Below are 17,621 nucleotides of genomic sequence, written 5' to 3'. Positions count from 1 at the left end.
TGATCATAGCATCAACAAACAGATACTTTTACATCTTCCTTTCTAAATTGTACCTTCTGTTTCTTGTACAGTTGCTCTGGCTGAAACTTCAGGTTATTATATCAGTTAGTTGTGGTGAAAGCGGGCATTCTGATCTCAGAGGCAAGGTTTTAGTATTTCACTGTTTAATATGATACACATAGTGGGGTTTTCATAATGGCTTTTAATATAAGGAGGTTAGTTTGTTCAGTCGCTCAGTCGTGTCCGACTCTTTGCAACCCCATGAATCGCAGAACACCAGGCCTCCCTGTCTATCACCAACTCCCGGAGTTCACTCAAACTCATGTCCATCGAGTCGGTGATGCCATCCAGCCATCTCATCCTCTGTCGTCCCCTTTTCCTCCTGCCCCCCATCCCTCCCAGCATCAGAATCTTTCCAATGAGTCAACTCTTCTCATGAGGTGGCCAAAGTACTGGAGTTTCAGCTTTAGCATCATTCCTTCCAAAGAAATCCCAGGGTTGATCTCCTTTAGAATACACTGGTTGGATCTCCTTGCAGTCCAAGGGACTTCTATTCCTAGTTTGTTGAATGTTTTCTGTCAAGAAAGGGCGTTGAATTTTGGCAAATGCATTTTCTACATCAATTGAGGTGATCATGGTGGGTATTTTTTCCTTCATTCTGTTATTGTGATATATTTTCTTGATTGATTTGCATGTTGAACCATCCTTGTATTTCAGGAATAAATCTCACTTGGTCATGAAGTATAATCCTTTAATATGCTGCTTAATTTGATTTTCTGATGTTTTGTGTAGGAGTTTTGTATCATTGTTCATAGAAGATATTAATGTGTAGTTTACTTTACTAGGTATTCTCTTTGTCTGGCTTTGATATCAGGGTTGTCCTTCCTTCAGTTCTATCAGTTGCTTCATAATTGTCTTTCATTAGGAACATGCATGCGTGCTAAGGCACTTCATTCACGTCCGACTCTCTGCCACCCCATGGACTGTAACCAGGCAGGTTCCTATGTCCATGGGATTCTCCAGGCAAGAATACTGGAGTGGGTTGCCGTGCCCTCTCCAGGGGATCTTCCCGACCCAGGGAATGGACCTGCATTCAAATTAGTTACATCCGATGTCTCTTATGTCTCCTGTGTTGGCGGGCAGGTTCTTTACCACTGCGCCACCTGGAAAGCCCCATTGGGAACATAATTGTTTTTAATTGTCTTATCTTTCTGCCTTATTTAACATTTAATTAATACATAATGTCTCTTGTGATCCTTCTGTCTGCTCAAACTGCCTTGAATCCCTCTAGTGAATTTTTCATTTTGATCACCATACTTTTCAGCTCTTGAATTTCTTTTGGTTTCTGTTTGGATTTTCTGTCTCTTCATTCACATTTCTGCTTTGTTCATACTTCGTTTTCTTGACATTCTCCACATCTTTGTCTTTAAACATCTTTAATAGTTTTCTTTTAAAGTCTTTGTCTAGTATATCTGCCATCAGGTCTTTTTCAGGGATAGTTCCTGTTGATTTATATTTTTCCTTTGAATGGAGCACGCTTTTCTGTTTCTTTTATGCCTTGTTACTTTTTGCTGTTCAACAAGCATTTGAATATAATAATGTGGTAACCCTGGAAGTTAAAATCAGGGTTTGCTGGGGTTCTGTGTTTGCTTTTGTTTGTTGTTGTTTGATTGTCAGCTCAGCCTGAGGCGTAAACTTGATATCCTCTTGTGTCTTTTCTGAGCCTTTTCTTGGGCATGTGCCATTGTTTTCTTTTTTTTTTCCCGTATATGCAGTTGTTTTTGAATGTCCTGGTCTTTAATATCTGGCTCCCTAAAGGGGAAAAAGAGAAAAATGGTAGGGGTTAAAAAGAGCACCGGTCCTTGAAATGCCCTGGAGATCACTTCTCTGGGTGGGGGAGTGGTAGCAGCAGCGGCCACCTGCCTCATTGGCTACATCTCTGTCACCCAACGTGGCATCAGAGTACAGGTTCCCGATCCTGGAGCACAGGGTCCTTTTGTCCACTCTGGCTCCCACAGGCGGCTCCAGAAACACGTGTGGCCTCTGGAATTTGCCACCCTTCACCAGCTCCAGATTCCAAATTAGTTACATCAGATGGATTCTGTCCCTGAGGTTGTTGTCCAGGTGGGGAGTCATTCCTGGTGCTTCCTGCTCCATTGTCATCTTAGAAGCGTGTGTAAATTCCTGTCTTTTTGCCTATTTTTTCACTGCTTTTTCTCTGCTTGTTAGTTGAATGCAGCTGGTGGACTTGTTTTAACACTGTGGATATCTGAAGTATGAGTAATAAAAAGTTGCTAATTTGCATTTTTCTTTCTTTTCTCTCCCTGAATAGGAAGACAGTGATCCACCTGTTCATGAAAGTCTCAGCATAGAAAATACATTGTGGGCAAGCACTGTGGTTGCATCAGGTGAGAAAGGAGTTGTGGTTTTAGTGTGAGTTCGCACGTGCAGGAGGTGCTTTATGTGTTTAGGTGACTCCAGACAAGCATGTGTCAGAGTGCTTTCATGACAGGGGGACCTCGTGGGCCCGGCCTGACAGTCTGCCCTGAGCCCAGGCTGAGGTCCCTGTGCGGTCCTCACACTTTGAGGAGAAACTGAGCCACACGGAGGCTGCTTCTTTGTGGGGAGACAGTTCTGACTTGTCACTGTGCCTTCAAGAAGGTGGTGCAGCAGAACCAGTCTGGGGCTAGGGGGCAGCTGGTGAGTTTAGAGGGATCTTACACTGCTCATCTAACAGAGCACGAGGGGTTGATGTGGTGGGTTGTCTGTAGGGGGAAGTGTTAGATGAGACAGGGGCCTGACAAGGTGGATTGGGTCAGCCCTTTAAGGGCCAGGGTCCAGGTTCTTTCACGTGAAATCAGAGTATGTTGGTATATTTTTAGGGCTTCCCCGGTGGCGCTAGCAGTGAAAATCCACCTGCCAGTGCAGGAAATACAAGAGATGTGGGTTCAGTCCCTAGGTCAGGGAAGATCCCCTGGAGGAGCAAATGGCAACCCACTCTGATATTTTTGCTAGTTGTCAAACAGGGAGGCATTTACATATGCATTTCATCAAGTGGATTTCTCTGAGAGGTGTGACACCCTAAGTGCTTCCCCCTTTCAGAAGGTGGTTGACCCTGTGGGTGGTAGCAGGAGGCGGCAGCCGGCAGCGTCAGGGTGCTAGCAGGGAGGACGCAGGACTGTCTGTCCTGGTGTCCGTCACTAGTGCAGCCCCCTGCCCCGGGGCTTTGTGTGGGGTCTTTGCTCCAGACCAGTGTGTCTGCCAGAGTCCTTACGGATCCTGTCTTCAGGAGCTCATGTCAAGAAAGACAGTAAGGAAATGAGACAAAGGCAGTTCCCTGGCAGTCCAGTGGTTAGGTGGAGAAGGAAATGGCACCCCACTCCAGTACTCTTGCCTGGAAAGTCCCATGGATGGAGGAGCCTAGTGGGCTGCAGTCCATGGGGTCGCTAAGGGTTGGACACGACTGAGCGACTTCACTTTCCCTTTTCACTTTCATGCATTGGAGAAGGAAATGGCAACCCACTCCAGTGTTCTTGCCTGGAGAATCCCAGGGATGCGGGAGCCTGGTGGGCTGCCATCTATGGGGTCGCACAGAGTCGGACACGACTGAAGCCACTTAGCAGCAGCAGCAGCAGCCACTGGTTAGGACTCAGTGGTTTCACTTCTGGGCCCCAGGTTCGATCCCTGGTTGGGGAACTAAGATCTTGCAGTCTGCACGGTGCAGCCGAAACAAAAGGAAAAGAAAGAAAATGAGACAAATCACCTGAGCTTTGCTGAGTGTCTCAGAAGAGTGCAGGGTGCCCTGAAAACAAACAAGTGAAAAGCTCACCTCTCAGGGTCTGGAAGCCTTCTCTGTGAAAGGTACACGTAAACTAGATTTAAAAACAGACGGATGCGCTCAAAGGAGAGGATGCAGTGAGAGGCTGGAGCCTGACTGCTCAACACTGACCACCAGGTGGAGGCCTCATGCCAAGGGCACCGCAGGCTGAAGACAGTGGTCCAGGCCTGTGTGCCCAGCACGCGGAGCAGGGCATTCTGTGTGTGTCTGAACACATGTGTGTGCACACAGGTGACAGGCTGCTCCTGCAGGAGAACACCTGTCCCTTTAGAGAAGAGGGGAGGGAGTGTGATAGCAGACAACTCTTCAGGTATTACTTTTTTTGTAATGATAATGAATTTTTAGTGAAAAGAGAGAGGAAGTAAGGATTGCACATGGTGAGAGACCTCAGAAATGCCTCCTGAGTCCCAGGTGCAGGGCTGTGCTCAGATGCCACCGCTGTCAGCAGGGTCACGTCCCCAGGCTGTGTGCAGCTGGGCCAGGCTTGGAGTCCAGGCCTTCAGCTTCAGCACTTAGCATGTCACAGCCTATGGGAAACACCGCAGCATCCACAATTAGGTACCTGGTCACAGACTTTACGTTTCCTGTATCTAGCTGTTGTGTACTATTTTTTTTTTCGTTATGTTGATATGTATTCTTATAAAGGATCAAGATTGGGTTTACTCATAAAAATATTTGAAGATTCTCTTTGTCTATAAGTCCATTTCATCTTTGTTCCTGCACGTTAGACTGTTCCGACTGGTCCGCAGTCCTAGTGACTTGTATCCTTCTCAAAGAACCGGGCTTGTGGGCCCAGATAATTCCCTGTGCACACCGTTTCTCTCCTGACCTCACTCCCAGCCTGACCTTGGCAGGGGCTGTAGCTCCCAGTTGTGAACCTTACGTATGTGTGTGTGCATACTACTGCAATTACTGCATAGGTAGCCCTTTCTTATTAAGGTACAGAATACAGTTGCTGGAGTGTTTTTTCTTCTGAGAGACTGTTTAGGTTGTTTAAAACCATCCATCCCAAAAGTTTAAAGCACATTTAATTTTAATTTCTATTTAGGCATTTTTTAAATGCGAACTTTTTTCATGAATTTGAAATCTTTTAACACATGCTTAACTATTTAAAAGCCTTATTAATGCGAATAATTTTTATTTTATATTACTTAACTCCTATATACTGAAGTATGCTTAAAATACTTTGGACTTCCAGAAATATTATAGGAACTCTTGTCTTCTTTCACTTGATTACAAATTGAGAAGGAAAGACCAGAATTTTTAAAAATCTTATTCTTCAAAGGTTATGTGTCACTACTATACATAAAATGGATAACTAGTAAGGACCTACTGCATAGCACAGGGAATGCTGCTCAATACTCTGTAATGGCTTGTACAGGAAAAGAATCTAAAAAAGAGTGGATAAGTTTTATCTTATTATTTATCATTTTGTTTTATTTATCAATATATGTATAACAGATTCACTTTACTGTTCATTTGAAACTAACCCTAACATTGTAAATCATCTATACCCCAATAAAAATTAAAAAAGAAAAAAGTGTCAATTGAATTCAAGTTGCTTCCTGGTGGAGTAAACTCAGGTCTTCCTTCCTTGTAGGAACTGAACGTCTGGGAGCAAGGACTAAAGTTGACAGACAGACACAAGGACTGAGGGCACCAGAGAGGGACACATGGACTCCCAGGGGGCCGTGTTCCTTCCCCTTGTTGGTTCAGAGAGCCAGGAACCCACCATGTTTCAGTGACAGGTGGATGTCAGCATGCAATCATACGTGGCTGAGCCTGGAAACAAGAAAGAGTCCTCAAGAGCACGACCGCTGGACTTGTGTGCCAGACGGGGTCCAGGCTGAGCCACAGAGCAGGACCACTGGGCATGTGTGCCCAAACATTGTCCACGCTGAACCCCAGAGCAGGACTGCTGGGTGTGTGTGCCCAGATGGGGTCCAGGCTGAGCCCCAGAGCAGGACTGCTGGGTGTGTGTGCCCAGACGGGGTCCAGGCTGAGCCCCAGAGCAGGACTGCTGGGTGTGTGTACCCAGATGGGGTCCAGGCTGAGCCCCAGAGCAGGACTGCTGGGTGTGTGTGCCCAGACGGGGTCCAGGCTGAGCCCCAGAGCAGGACTGCTGGGTGTGTGTACCCAGATGGGGTCCAGGCTGATCGTGATAAATACAGTAGTGAGAGTAAATATTTGAAAACTTATGTAAGAATTTAATGAAGTAATTTAATGTTAAGAAAATTGGGACATATCTTGTCTCAAAGATTTTTATTTGTTTCTCAATAATTTATTGATACAGTATTTTACAAAACTAGTCCTCATGACCACTTAGAAATTTAAAAATAGAACCTGTACCATGTAGTTTGCAACACTCTTGCTCTGGAGAAAGTTTAGTATCAGATGTCAGACAGCAGGGGAGCCCCTTCCCCTCAGGTGTCCCTAGAGACTGGACCGGAGAGCACAGACAGAAAAGCAGGATGGAGTTCGAGAGGCAGTAACTAGGGGCAGAGAACAGGTACCAGCCTGCAGCTCGTGATTCAGACTTCGGTCTTGAGGGGCGTTGTTGCTCCCCCTCACCTCCTGTGGTCTTGCTCCTCCTCTGATGTGCCCGTTGGTGGTGCCCTGACTCCGTGCAGGTCTCACCGGTCACTCTGTGTGTCCGCCATTGGCAGAGTGGGAGCCCACAGTCACATGGGGCTCAAGACAACAGTAAATGCAAGCCTCCTGGCTTCACCAGGGGCTTTCAATTAAAAAGGGAACAAAGGCATGCTTCTAAGAAGAAGCAGACATGACCTCAGAGGATGTCACGCTGAGCAGGTACCTGGCATCTTCTGCTTTTCTGGGGTTCTGTGCAGGGATGGAATCAAGATTGCCAGGAGAAATATGAATAACCTCAGATATGCAGATGACACCACCCTTATGGCAGAAAGTGAGGAGGAACTAAAAAGCCTCTTGATGAAAGTGAAAGTGGAGAGTGAAAAAGTTGGCTTAAAGCTCAACATTTAGAAAACGAAGATCATGGCATCCGGTCCCATCACTTCATGGGAAATAGATGGGGAAACAGTGTCAGACTTTATTTTTCTGGGCTCCAAAATCACTACAGATGGTGACTGCAGCCATGAAATGAACTTACTCCTCGGAAGGAAAATTATGACCAACCTAGATAGCATATTCAAAAGCAGAGACATTACTTTGCCAACAAAGGTTCATCTAGTCAAGGCTATGGTTTTTGCTCTGGTCATGTATGGATGTGAGAGTTGGACTGTGAAGAAAGCTGAGCGCCGAAGAATTGATGCTTTTGAACTGTGGTGTTGGAGAAGACTCTTGAGAGTCCCTTGGACTGCAAGGAGATCCAACCAGTCCATTCTGAAGGAGATCAGCCCTGGGATTTCTTTGGAAGGAATGATGCTAAAGCTGAAACTCCAGTACTTTGGCCACCTCATGCGAAGAGTTGACTCACTGGAAAAGACTCTGATGCTGGGAGGGATTGGGGGCAGGAGGAGAAGGGGACGACAGAGGATGAGATGGCTGGATGGCATCACTGACTCGATGGACATGAGTCTGCGTGAACTCCGGGAGTTGGTGATGGACAGGGAGGCCTGGCGTGCTGCGATTCATAGGGTCTCAAAGAGTCGGACACGACTGAGCGACTGATCTGATCTGTGGAGGGATGAGTGACAGCAGCTGTCCTGCTCCTGTGGACCCAAGATCGCCATGGCCACATCTGCCCCACAGGTCCTGCCTCAGCGCCCCCGATTCCACACGCTACAGTAAAGAGACAGCAGAGGCTCGTATAATTACATGGTTAGTTGTGCACTGGTTGACTTCAGTCAGTAGTATAGGCATTGTCTTTCTCACCTCAATTATATTTCTCACCTTCAAATTTTGTGAAAGTTACGAATATAAATTACTCATAGCAGCAGTTCACAAAACAGACTTCCATGTTTTTGTTTTTAGGTATTTTCACTTTTTTATTTGGCTGCCTCAGGCCTTAATTTCGGCCCACAGGATTTTGCTTGCATTTTGGGGAAGATCCCCTGGAGAAGGGAAAGGCTGCCCACCCCGGTATTCTGGCCTGGAGAATTCCATGGCCCGTAGGGTCAGAGTCGGACACAACTGAGTGACTTTCACTCATGCTCTGTGATTGCCCTGCAGCATGTGAGATCTTAGTTCCCCAAGCAGGGACCAAACCTGTGTCCCCTGCACTGCAAGGCGGATTCTCAACCACCAGACCACCAGGGACATCCCCATGGCTTTTAAGTTGATATTTCAGAAATGAGTACCTCTGATCTGAGCCTTTGTAATCTATAGGTCATTCTTGGGGTATTTTATTATTCTTTTATCTTAAGTTTGATAGAGCACAAAGTTAACAATTTCTTTCTGACATGTATGATTAGAAAACCAAACTTTCAGGAGATGTGAGTAAAAGAGACATACAAATTCCAAAGCAAATACTGTCTTTATAGTATTTCTCTTACTGTTTTCATTGTCTGCATGCTGAAATGTCCACAAAAGTTTCTTGTACCTGGTTGTCCTGAATCTTTACAGTGGAAAGATGCTCTCAGACACCTGTTCAGCGGAAATGGCTCACCTGGTACCGTGTTGTTTGTGATCGCAAGTTTGATCAGTTTAATGTAGGCTCTCTGAATGTAACTCCAGTGTTCAGGTTACCATTTTAGTAGGCATTAGTGAACGAACAACTTCTGTTGTCACACTTTCTGTTGTTACCAAGAGAGTATTAGTGCATTTTCATTGCGTGAGACATCAGTTGAGTTTTTCAAAGCCTGTTTTTAAAGTTAAGATTAGATTTTATGAGCTACCAAAATTAAATATGCTATTAGATAAATATGTATAGAATCAAATGGTACATTAATATTTTCAATCAAAATGATTAACTTGGAGGTGTTACCTCTGTGCTTACATTTAAGTTTCTCTGTAAGGGCCACTTTTGTGTTTTGCAGGTACTGTAATAGGTGTGGTCATCTATACTGGAAAAGAGACTAGAAGTGTCATGAACACATCAAATCCAAAAAACAAGGTAGGTTAGGTGGAGCACTGACTGCTTTAGTGAGCGGCCTCCGCTTTCCCTGAGAGAGGACAGGCTCCGGGCAGCTCGGTCGTGTTAGCTTCATGCATGTCACAGGAGCAGGGCTTCCTGTGTCGGTGATCTGGGACGTGGATTCTCTGTGTAACAGCAAGCTTGTCTGGAAGAATTTTCAGAACTATTTTTCTTTGCTTAATCAGAGTTTTATATGTCTCTTAAATTTTCATTGTTGTATATATATTTTGCCCATAATTTAACAGTTAATTATGGGTCTTTTAATTTCTCCTCAATCTATTTATTTTATAATTTGCACTCTATTTTTATGTTGATGGTTCACTTTTAAAATGAATCTGTATTAATGTTTTTATGGTATTTAACTTGATAGTGTATTGTTAAAGTAATTTTAAGTTATTTCCATTTCAGAAGAAGCATGTTGAAAACTAGATTTTAGTTTTAAAGACTGCTAGATTATATTCCTAAAATTATATTCCTGTTATAGTCCTAAAATTGTTATTTATGTAGTCATTGTGTATATAAGTTAAATCGTAACAAAAAGTTTGAATTCTCAGTAGTTATTAAGTAACATGTTTTGTATCAAGTCATAATATATGCTAATATCTACTGAATGAGAAGCTCTTTCTTACTGCATTTTACTCATTTTTCTTTGAAATATAATTTGTGTGTATCTGAGTAGAACAAAAAGTCCTCTCATGGAGCCGTGCCTGCTATGTGAGTAATTAACAGAAGAGCTTGTCTTCTGTAGGAAATTTTATAACCAAGCGATAGAAATGAAATCATTATTTGAGAAGATACCTTTTAGGACAGGATGTGTCTCATCTTTTCAGCTAAATAGTATTTTAAAAAATAGTTAACCCTTCAGAGGCTAGCAAAGCATCCCTGTTTCTCTGAATGGTTGGGCCATTTGCAGGGCCGCTTTCTGGTGATGACCGAGAGCAAGAGTCACCAGTGAGGTCGATGGCGCTCATGTCTCTGTGTCTCTTAGGGCTCCAGGTGTCTGCCTGGCGCATGTTTACAGAAGTCAAAGAAAAAGGTTGTGCTACTGTTGTTTTAGTAGAAATTCTGATTTTGATAATGGGGAGAAATAAATCTCGTCGATTTATATAAACCAAGTTTTATAAACTTTGCCTTAATTTGAGCAAATCAGATATATGTCAATAATTCTGCAATAGAGTTAAATTATTTAAAAATAAGTTATTATACTAATGACAAGAGTTAGCATCACATACATAGTTAATGTGCGTTTTCCAGCAAGTATGGTGTTTTTCTTTTCTTCCGTAGGCGAAACTAGGATGTCTAATAATGCATGTATGATTTCTAGGGTTTTTTCCTCAATCATTTTACTTTTACACTTATGATGCTATTTGAGGATAAATTTAGTTGTAAATATTAACTTTAAAGTCCTGAACCTCTTTAATCCAGCATTTTAGTTCCCCCTTAGCTTCAGTGCAGCTCACCTCTGCCATTCTCACTGTCTGCCCAAGGTCACTTCTTTTCTCAGGTCACCTTTGGTGTTGGCTCAGTGAGCTGTTCCTTGGGTGCCAGTGACCTTTCCTGGGTTTAGGATGCAGTTAAGAACTCTGACCCTGGAGGCCTGGGCTAGACTCTGGGTGTTGCCACTGACCAGCTGTTTGCCTCCAGGCACTCGGCAGATGTTGCCTTTCCTTATTAGCTTTCTACGAGGTGAAATGTTAAGTCTAAATGAGTGCCCAAGCCCCACTGCCAGTCAGGACACACCCCCAACAGCTCCCGTCCTGTCAGGCCTCGTGTCTGCCTTCCCCCCTCCTCTGCTCCTCCTCTTCTCCTCCTCCTGGTTTTAGACAGCCTTCTCAGTGTCCTTGGGTTAGGAAAAGTGTCTAGATTCTGCAGGATTGGACTCGGACCCTTGCTCAGGCACTTGTCGGCCTCACACAGGGAGCGGACTTGTCCCTTCTGTGGCCGCACCTTCCTGGGGCTTGGCCAGCGTTTGTTGCAGTCCTTCTGGTGGGAGGCCCTCGTGATGCTCCCAGCTGCTCACAGGCTGTGCATGTGGTGTCGGGAGCCTGCACAGTGGCCCCCAAGCAGACAGAGCCGGCGGGCCGCAGAGCGGGACCTGCCTTGTCCGCATGGGGCTGCTTCTCCCGAAAGACACTGGGTGGTGGAGCACCAGCTTGACATGGAAACAGTCTTATAAATCAAGGAATCATCTTAGGAGAGAAATAAAATCTCTCAATGTGCATAGGTCATTAAATCTAAGTGTTAAATGCTAGGTTTATAAGAATAAAAATCAGGAAAATGTTACAAGCATGCTACAGTGAGCAAAAGTAGCTGATGCTATTTATTTAGGGTGAGTTGATGTGTGTCGAATGAAAAGAATGTGTAGTGTTTGAATCTTAAACAGAGAAGGGAAGAAATGTTCAGTATTTGTAAGACATTGTTATCTGCAAACTGCATCTCAGTAGCTTCCTAAACCAGCTTATTTCTGGATTTCACAGAAACCTAGTGGAAACAAAAACTAACCTTTAAAATGCTTTGACTTTCATCGGACTTCTTCAGGGAAGCCACACTGTTCTTAACCATCCACTCTGAGAGCTGCCCTGTGAGTGAGCGTCTGTGGGGACATTGAGGGATGGAGTGTCAGGTGGAAGACGTTTCCTCTCTGCTTGTGTACATGTCTGACGCATGGGCAGGTGCTCTGCTCGGCACGGCCCCTCGCGGGCCTGTCCTGGAAGCACACCTCGGTGACCTTGGGGATAAAAAGCTGGCATGGCAGGTCGCACACTGCGTCCTGTCCGGCCGGTCAGCAGTGCAGCCTTGTTCCCTTGGCCCGAGCACGGGAGTGACCGGGGCCCTGCGGCCTGCCCCAGCCTCGGGAGAGGGAGAATTGGGGATGTTTAATGCCGCGCACTGCTGCCCACCCACAGTGTGGTTACAGCGAGCTTCCAGGCCTTTCACACAGAGCTGGAAAGAGAAGTGAGGAACCTCACAGAGCCTACAGGTGCCGGTTGTGAAGGGCTGAGGTGGAGGAGAGGGGAGAGAAAGGCGTTTCTGGAGCTGGGCGGGCCACGGCAGGTCAGTGCCATGGACGCCCTGGGGATGAGAAGCTGAAGGGCGCAGGCAAAGGAGCGGGGAGTGAACATCCTGCACAGACCCGTGTGGGTGTGGGGCAGCCGGGAGCGCTTGGCCGAGGCGGGCGGGGAAGACCGGGCAGGCTTCTAGGCAGGGCCCAAAGCACCAGAGGAGCCGTGGGGGTGAAAGCTGACCGGTGCCTCCGTGGGGAAAAGATTGTGTTGATTTTGTTTCTGGTGAGAAAATATCACAAGACTATTGATGCTTCCAATAAAAGAAGAGACAGTCTTAGTTTACACAGAGGAAAAATATGTTTTGGAAGAGTTTTGTAGGCATCTGATTAGTAATTTAAATATACAAACACAATTTCTTAATGAGAAATTATATACTGTAATATGGAGAACAGTTACCATCTAAAATATGGCCTGGCTTCTTTGATTTTGTAAAAAATATTTACACTCACAGAAAACAAAGTTATGGTTACAAAAGGGGAATGGGGGGTGAGGGATAAAAGAGGAGGTTGGGATTAACATACACACACCACTGTATGTCACCAACAGGGACCTACCAGATAGCACAGGGAACTCCATTCAATATTGTATAAGAACCTTACTTTGTAAGAACCCGAAAAATACTACATATATAGATCTATAACTGAAACACTGCTGAAGACCTAGCCTAACACAGCACAGTAAGTCAGCTGTACCTCAGTAAAAAATAATAAAAATCAAAACAAAGATTCACAGTCATCAACTAATCAGCCAGTATCTCCCCGATCTCCCCCCCGCCCATTACTCCGTATTTTATTTGTTTCCTACCTCCATTATCGTGAATACAGAAGGCTCATGTAAATTTTTAACTGCTCTGAGTTCCTAGGATGAAAACCACTACAGTTAAAGCACTATTAGTGGAAAGTTAGTGATGATAATTGATGTAGTGAAATTGATGCACAACAGGATAAGAGTTCGAGACTAAAAGCATTGAGATTATTGCTCAACCATTCAGGCCCCTAAATTACTGAGACCCAACTGCATCTTAGAGCTCTGGTGGAGCCAGTAGCGAGTATGTGGTCTTCTCAAGCTGATGGTCAAGAGCCCCAGAGCAGAAGTGGAGAATGGTCTGGTCCACAGTTTTAGGTTGTCAGGTGGGAGCACCTGAGGAATAGAGGGGTGACAGCTTCCCATATCAGAGACAGTAGCTGCCCACCGACCCCAGCAGGCGGCGAGGTCAGTGCCCTGCGGCCCTGTGGGTTACGGCCCTGTACATCATCACTCTCAGTACCCACGCCCACTCACAGGGCCCTCCTTCCAGGCTTCTGCACACGGCACAGGTGTCCATCTTTGGGGAGCCCTGAGCCCTCTGGCAGTACCCCCAGGTACTCTCTGTAGCCCTCGGAGTGTGAGGATCACTGCCCCTTTGAGGATAGGCTTCTTGTGGACCACTCTGTGTGCTGTGTAAAATACCCTCCAAGACGCATGTTAGATCGTTTGACTGTTTAGTACTGGTTATTTCATAAACTATACTTTAAAAGTTACGTACTCAGCTAGCGTCCAAAGCCTTGTGGGAGCCACTCTCCTTTTTGTCTTCATCTTGTCCATTTTGTTCTCCAGCTGCTTTTTTTAAAGACAACTTCAGACAGCAAAGGAGGAGAGGAGTGCAGTCACCAATGGACCTGAACTAGGTTTCACACAGGTGCCCACTGGGTTCTTCGCTCTGTGGCGGCAGATATCATGGGGTTTTATCCCAAGGGTGTCCTTTTATACAGCAGGGAGCCTCGCACCTTCTGGGGCTCAGCCTCCTGCCTTACTGTGGCCCCTAACCCGCACCCCTAGGTTGACTGGCCCTGGGTTGGTGACATCAGCTTCCCATCCAGGCACTGATCCGACTGAAGTCCCCCCGACCCCCAGACTTCCCCAGCCCAAACCTCTGGGGTCTCTGACACACACCAGAGACGGAGAGCCACTGCCCCGAGTGGACACCACAGTCAGATAAGTGAGGATCCTGCGTAGATTTATCGGCTGTAACTGAATTCCATGACTCGCAGACATCCGGCTTAAATTCATCCTTCTAGAATGGCCTTGAAATTGGTTCTATAAATCCAACTTGATAATTTTATAATCAGAAATACTGTTTATCCTTATTGCAGGAGCTTATTAAAATACTGTTTAAAATGCAGCATGTTTTATTCAGACATGGGGATTAAGAATAAATCCTAAAATGTAATTAAGAGTGGAGGAAAGTTCTAAAAGAGAAATTGTTAGAGCTCCTTCTCGGAGTCAGAATGTTCCCCTTGTAGTGCTCATTGAGGCAAATGAGAAGCAGGGATTGGTGTCCACACAAAATTCAAAAATTCTGTTTTAAAACTTGGAACAAATCAAAAGCTTATATTATAAAGCAGTTACTTTTACAGTAATATTTGATGAAATTTTAAATTATAAGGAATACAATTAGAGTAATGGACTGTTTTATAAAGCCTAGCTTGAGATATATTTAATAAGATACTCAATTACATTTACGAGGAAAAAATTCTTGCAGGAGGTTAAGAAAAATCAATTGTGACAGGTTGCCATTTTCACGCCATTCATAATAATAAGTTGCTCAGAGAAAGAACAGCAAGGACGAAATGATAATACAGATTGCTTCCAGCAGTTATTATAATCCCTTGGGCATATTGATTTGTGTTTCTAATAAAAAGATGCTTTCAAACGTCTCATTGACAGACAGACAGGTGATATGTGCCATTATGTGAATTAGAGCCTCTTCTTTTATCTGAATGGTTGTAAAGGCTTTTGAGATAATAGAGCCCAAATAGGATCAGCCATGGTGTACTTTGCAAGTTGAAATATCAAAGACTGTTTTGAGACTAGCTCTTTTATTTTTAAAAGGGCAGTTTATTAATATTTTAAAAGTTGTGTTTTATATTAAAATTTTACAGTAGAAAGACATTACTCTTCTTGTGGTTGTATACAATCACCGCACCCCTTAATTGTTTTAATAGTTGCCTTCTTGAGTAATAAAATATTTTTGGATTTAAATACTTGTTTAAAAATGGGATCATGTGGTTCACAAAAGAGCTACATGTTGTGGAATATGGTATTACAGTCAATCCACAGAGATCGAAAGGCTTCGGGAGTGCTTTTTTTGGATAACTGTTATTAATATTAACAAATCATAGTGTTTCAAAGCCTCATCAGGAGAAGATTAACTCGAGAAACAAACCTCCAATAAAGTAATTCAGTGGCACGTAGACAAGACCCCGAGTGGCCCTCGGAGCTGTGACAGCGCACACCGCCTCGCTGCGCTCGCCCAGCCGCGCACTCGGATGTCACAGCTGCTCGCAATTCAGAGTTGTGTTTCCTCATCAGCAGTGTGAATATAAATAAACTTATAATTTCAGGAAAGCAATACAGAGGCAAGACGCTGAATGAAGAAGCAGTCCTAATGATAACCTCTGAGACATGATGCTCTATCAGAGTGTACAGCGAACATCTCAACCGGAAAACTTGGATTCAGGCCCTAGTTCCTTTTAAATATGAATTTGATTGTAAGGCAGGTGGTGTGAATAGGAAACAGCATATTTGTTATTTAAAGTAAATACTTTGTACCGCTAAAAAGACAAGTTTTTACGTAAATTTCTGAATGAGGTCTTACTCGACATTTGTTGTGTATAAAGTAAGTAGTAATTGATAGTATGTCAAGACCTTGATGCTGGGAAAGATTGAGGGCGGGAGGAAAAGAGAGCAACAGAGGATGAGATGATTGGATGGCATTGTTGACTCAATGGACAAGAGTTTGAGCAAACTCCAGGAAATATGGCAAAACAGAGAAGCCTGGCATGTGCAGTCCATGGGGTCACAGAGTCGGACACGACTGAATGACTAAACAACAACAACAACATCATTTCTGAACTAAATTCCCTATAATCAGTTTCTTAACAGAGAAGTACAATTTATTCAGGAAGCAGATAAGTGTTTTCATAAGTGCCTTTGTATTTTGAAATCCTTGATTCCTTGTCCTGGGGCCATGAAAACTGTTAGAAATAAGTGGGACTTGTGATGACTGCTTTATCATGACATTTCCATCTTAATTTATATAAGCTCGCAAAACTTACTCCCAGGAGCATTTCTGATGAGGGCCTTTCAGTGTGGGTGAGAAATACGGTCTGAAAGATGTAGTGAGATGGAAAATGAGCAACTTGGAAAACTTCTGGATGAAACCAGAGTGGATGGATGACTGTGTCGTGAATGAAGACAGCAGAGGAAGATGAGGTTTTCCTGTTGTTTTCAGATTCTCCCGGTACATTTCACCTTCCCAGGAGGGCTGGCAGCCCCGGGACCGTGGTGGGTACCTGGGGTGTAGTGCCCTAGGTTGTTATGCAGAGGGGATCCCTTCGTGATCACCATGAAGAGAAACGGGTCATGAGCCGCGTGGGTTCAGAAGCAGACTTGGTTGGGGAAGATTCGAAGCCAGGGGTCAGCTGGAAGAGAAGGGAAGTCACTTGGTTTGCTTGCTGTGTGGGAAGGCAGGGGGGATGGGCAGGACCCTTCGGCCCCCACCATGCTTCCTGCTTCTTGAGAGAGAAGCTAGCCAGGGGAAGACTTGGCTGCCCCCTGGCAGGGTGTGCGGGGTGCCTGTCCTTGGGGCTGTCGTGGGTGAGGACCCCAGCGGGGGCATGGAGGCTGAGTTCCAGCCCAGCCTCTCCCCGTGCCCGCTGGCTGCGTGTGTGGGAGCGCCCGGCCCACTGCCACCCCTGGGCCCTGGCGACGGTGGTCTGGTGCCCTCTCCAGAGGCAGCCGCGGGCTCCGTGCCGCCTCGTCCTGGTACCGCTGCTGTCTCAGCCTCTTGCACGGTGCCCACCCGTGTACTGAATGGTCACGGTACTTAGCAGTGGTTCACGGTTTTCCCCTCCATAGTTATATTTTTCTAATCAATAATTTAAAAATAAGTGTATTCCTCAGAAACACATCTGGTTTCAACTTAATTGTCTTTTCACACACCTAAAAATGTATTCTGGATATCATTTTTAAAAGAAACTCCAGTATGTTGACATTAGAGTAGCAACTGTACCCAACTTTCTTTTTTACAACCGCATTAACTGAGCATGTATATGATACATTTAACATGAAGTTAAATAGCTTTCTTTTCCCCTATGTAATTAGCATTTTCATCTAGTAATTTCCTTTTGCAAAACTTTAAAATATATCATGTGAGTTTGACTTTTCCCACCGTAATAAGCTGCTAACTGCCTAAGATTTCTTTTTGAGGGACAGTTAGTCACATCAAACATTTCTGAAAGGCTTGGGTTTTTTTTATGTTTGTTTATTTTTTTAATTTTATTGAAATTGAGTTGATTTACAATGTTGTGTTAGTTCCCCCTGTACAGCAAAGTGACTCAGTTATATATATACATACATCACTCTTTCAGATTCTTTTCCCATGTAGGGTATCACGGAGTATTGAGAAGAGTTCCCTGTGTACAGTAGGTCCTTTCTAGTTATCTATTGGCACCCCACTCCAGTACTCTTGCCTGGAAAATCCCATGGACAGAGGAGCCTGGTAGGCTGCAGTCCATGGGGTTGCGAAGAGTCAGACACGACTGAGCGACTTCACTTTCACTTTTCACTTTCATGCATTGGAGAAGGAAATGGCAACCCACTCCAGTGTTCTTGCCTGGAGAAT

General features: G+C 44.7%; 1 protein-coding gene across 1 annotated transcript in view; it reads left to right on the top strand.

Annotated features, from left to right (window-relative positions):
* ATP9B (ATPase phospholipid transporting 9B (putative)) overlaps positions 1–17,621 on the top strand; it is a 151,780-nt gene that overhangs the window by 69,783 nt on the left and 64,376 nt on the right. The window contains exons 10-11 of the mRNA XM_055559422.1: positions 2,333–2,408; positions 8,794–8,870. Of these exons, the coding sequence (XP_055415397.1) occupies positions 2,333–2,408; positions 8,794–8,870 (153 nt within the window). The remainder of the gene's footprint in view (positions 1–2,332; positions 2,409–8,793; positions 8,871–17,621) is intronic.

Source organism: Bubalus kerabau, chromosome 21 (assembly GCF_029407905.1).
Source record: "Bubalus kerabau isolate K-KA32 ecotype Philippines breed swamp buffalo chromosome 21, PCC_UOA_SB_1v2, whole genome shotgun sequence".
Lineage (NCBI taxonomy): Eukaryota > Metazoa > Chordata > Mammalia > Artiodactyla > Bovidae > Bubalus > Bubalus kerabau.
This window is presented reverse-complemented; position numbering and strand designations above follow the sequence as displayed.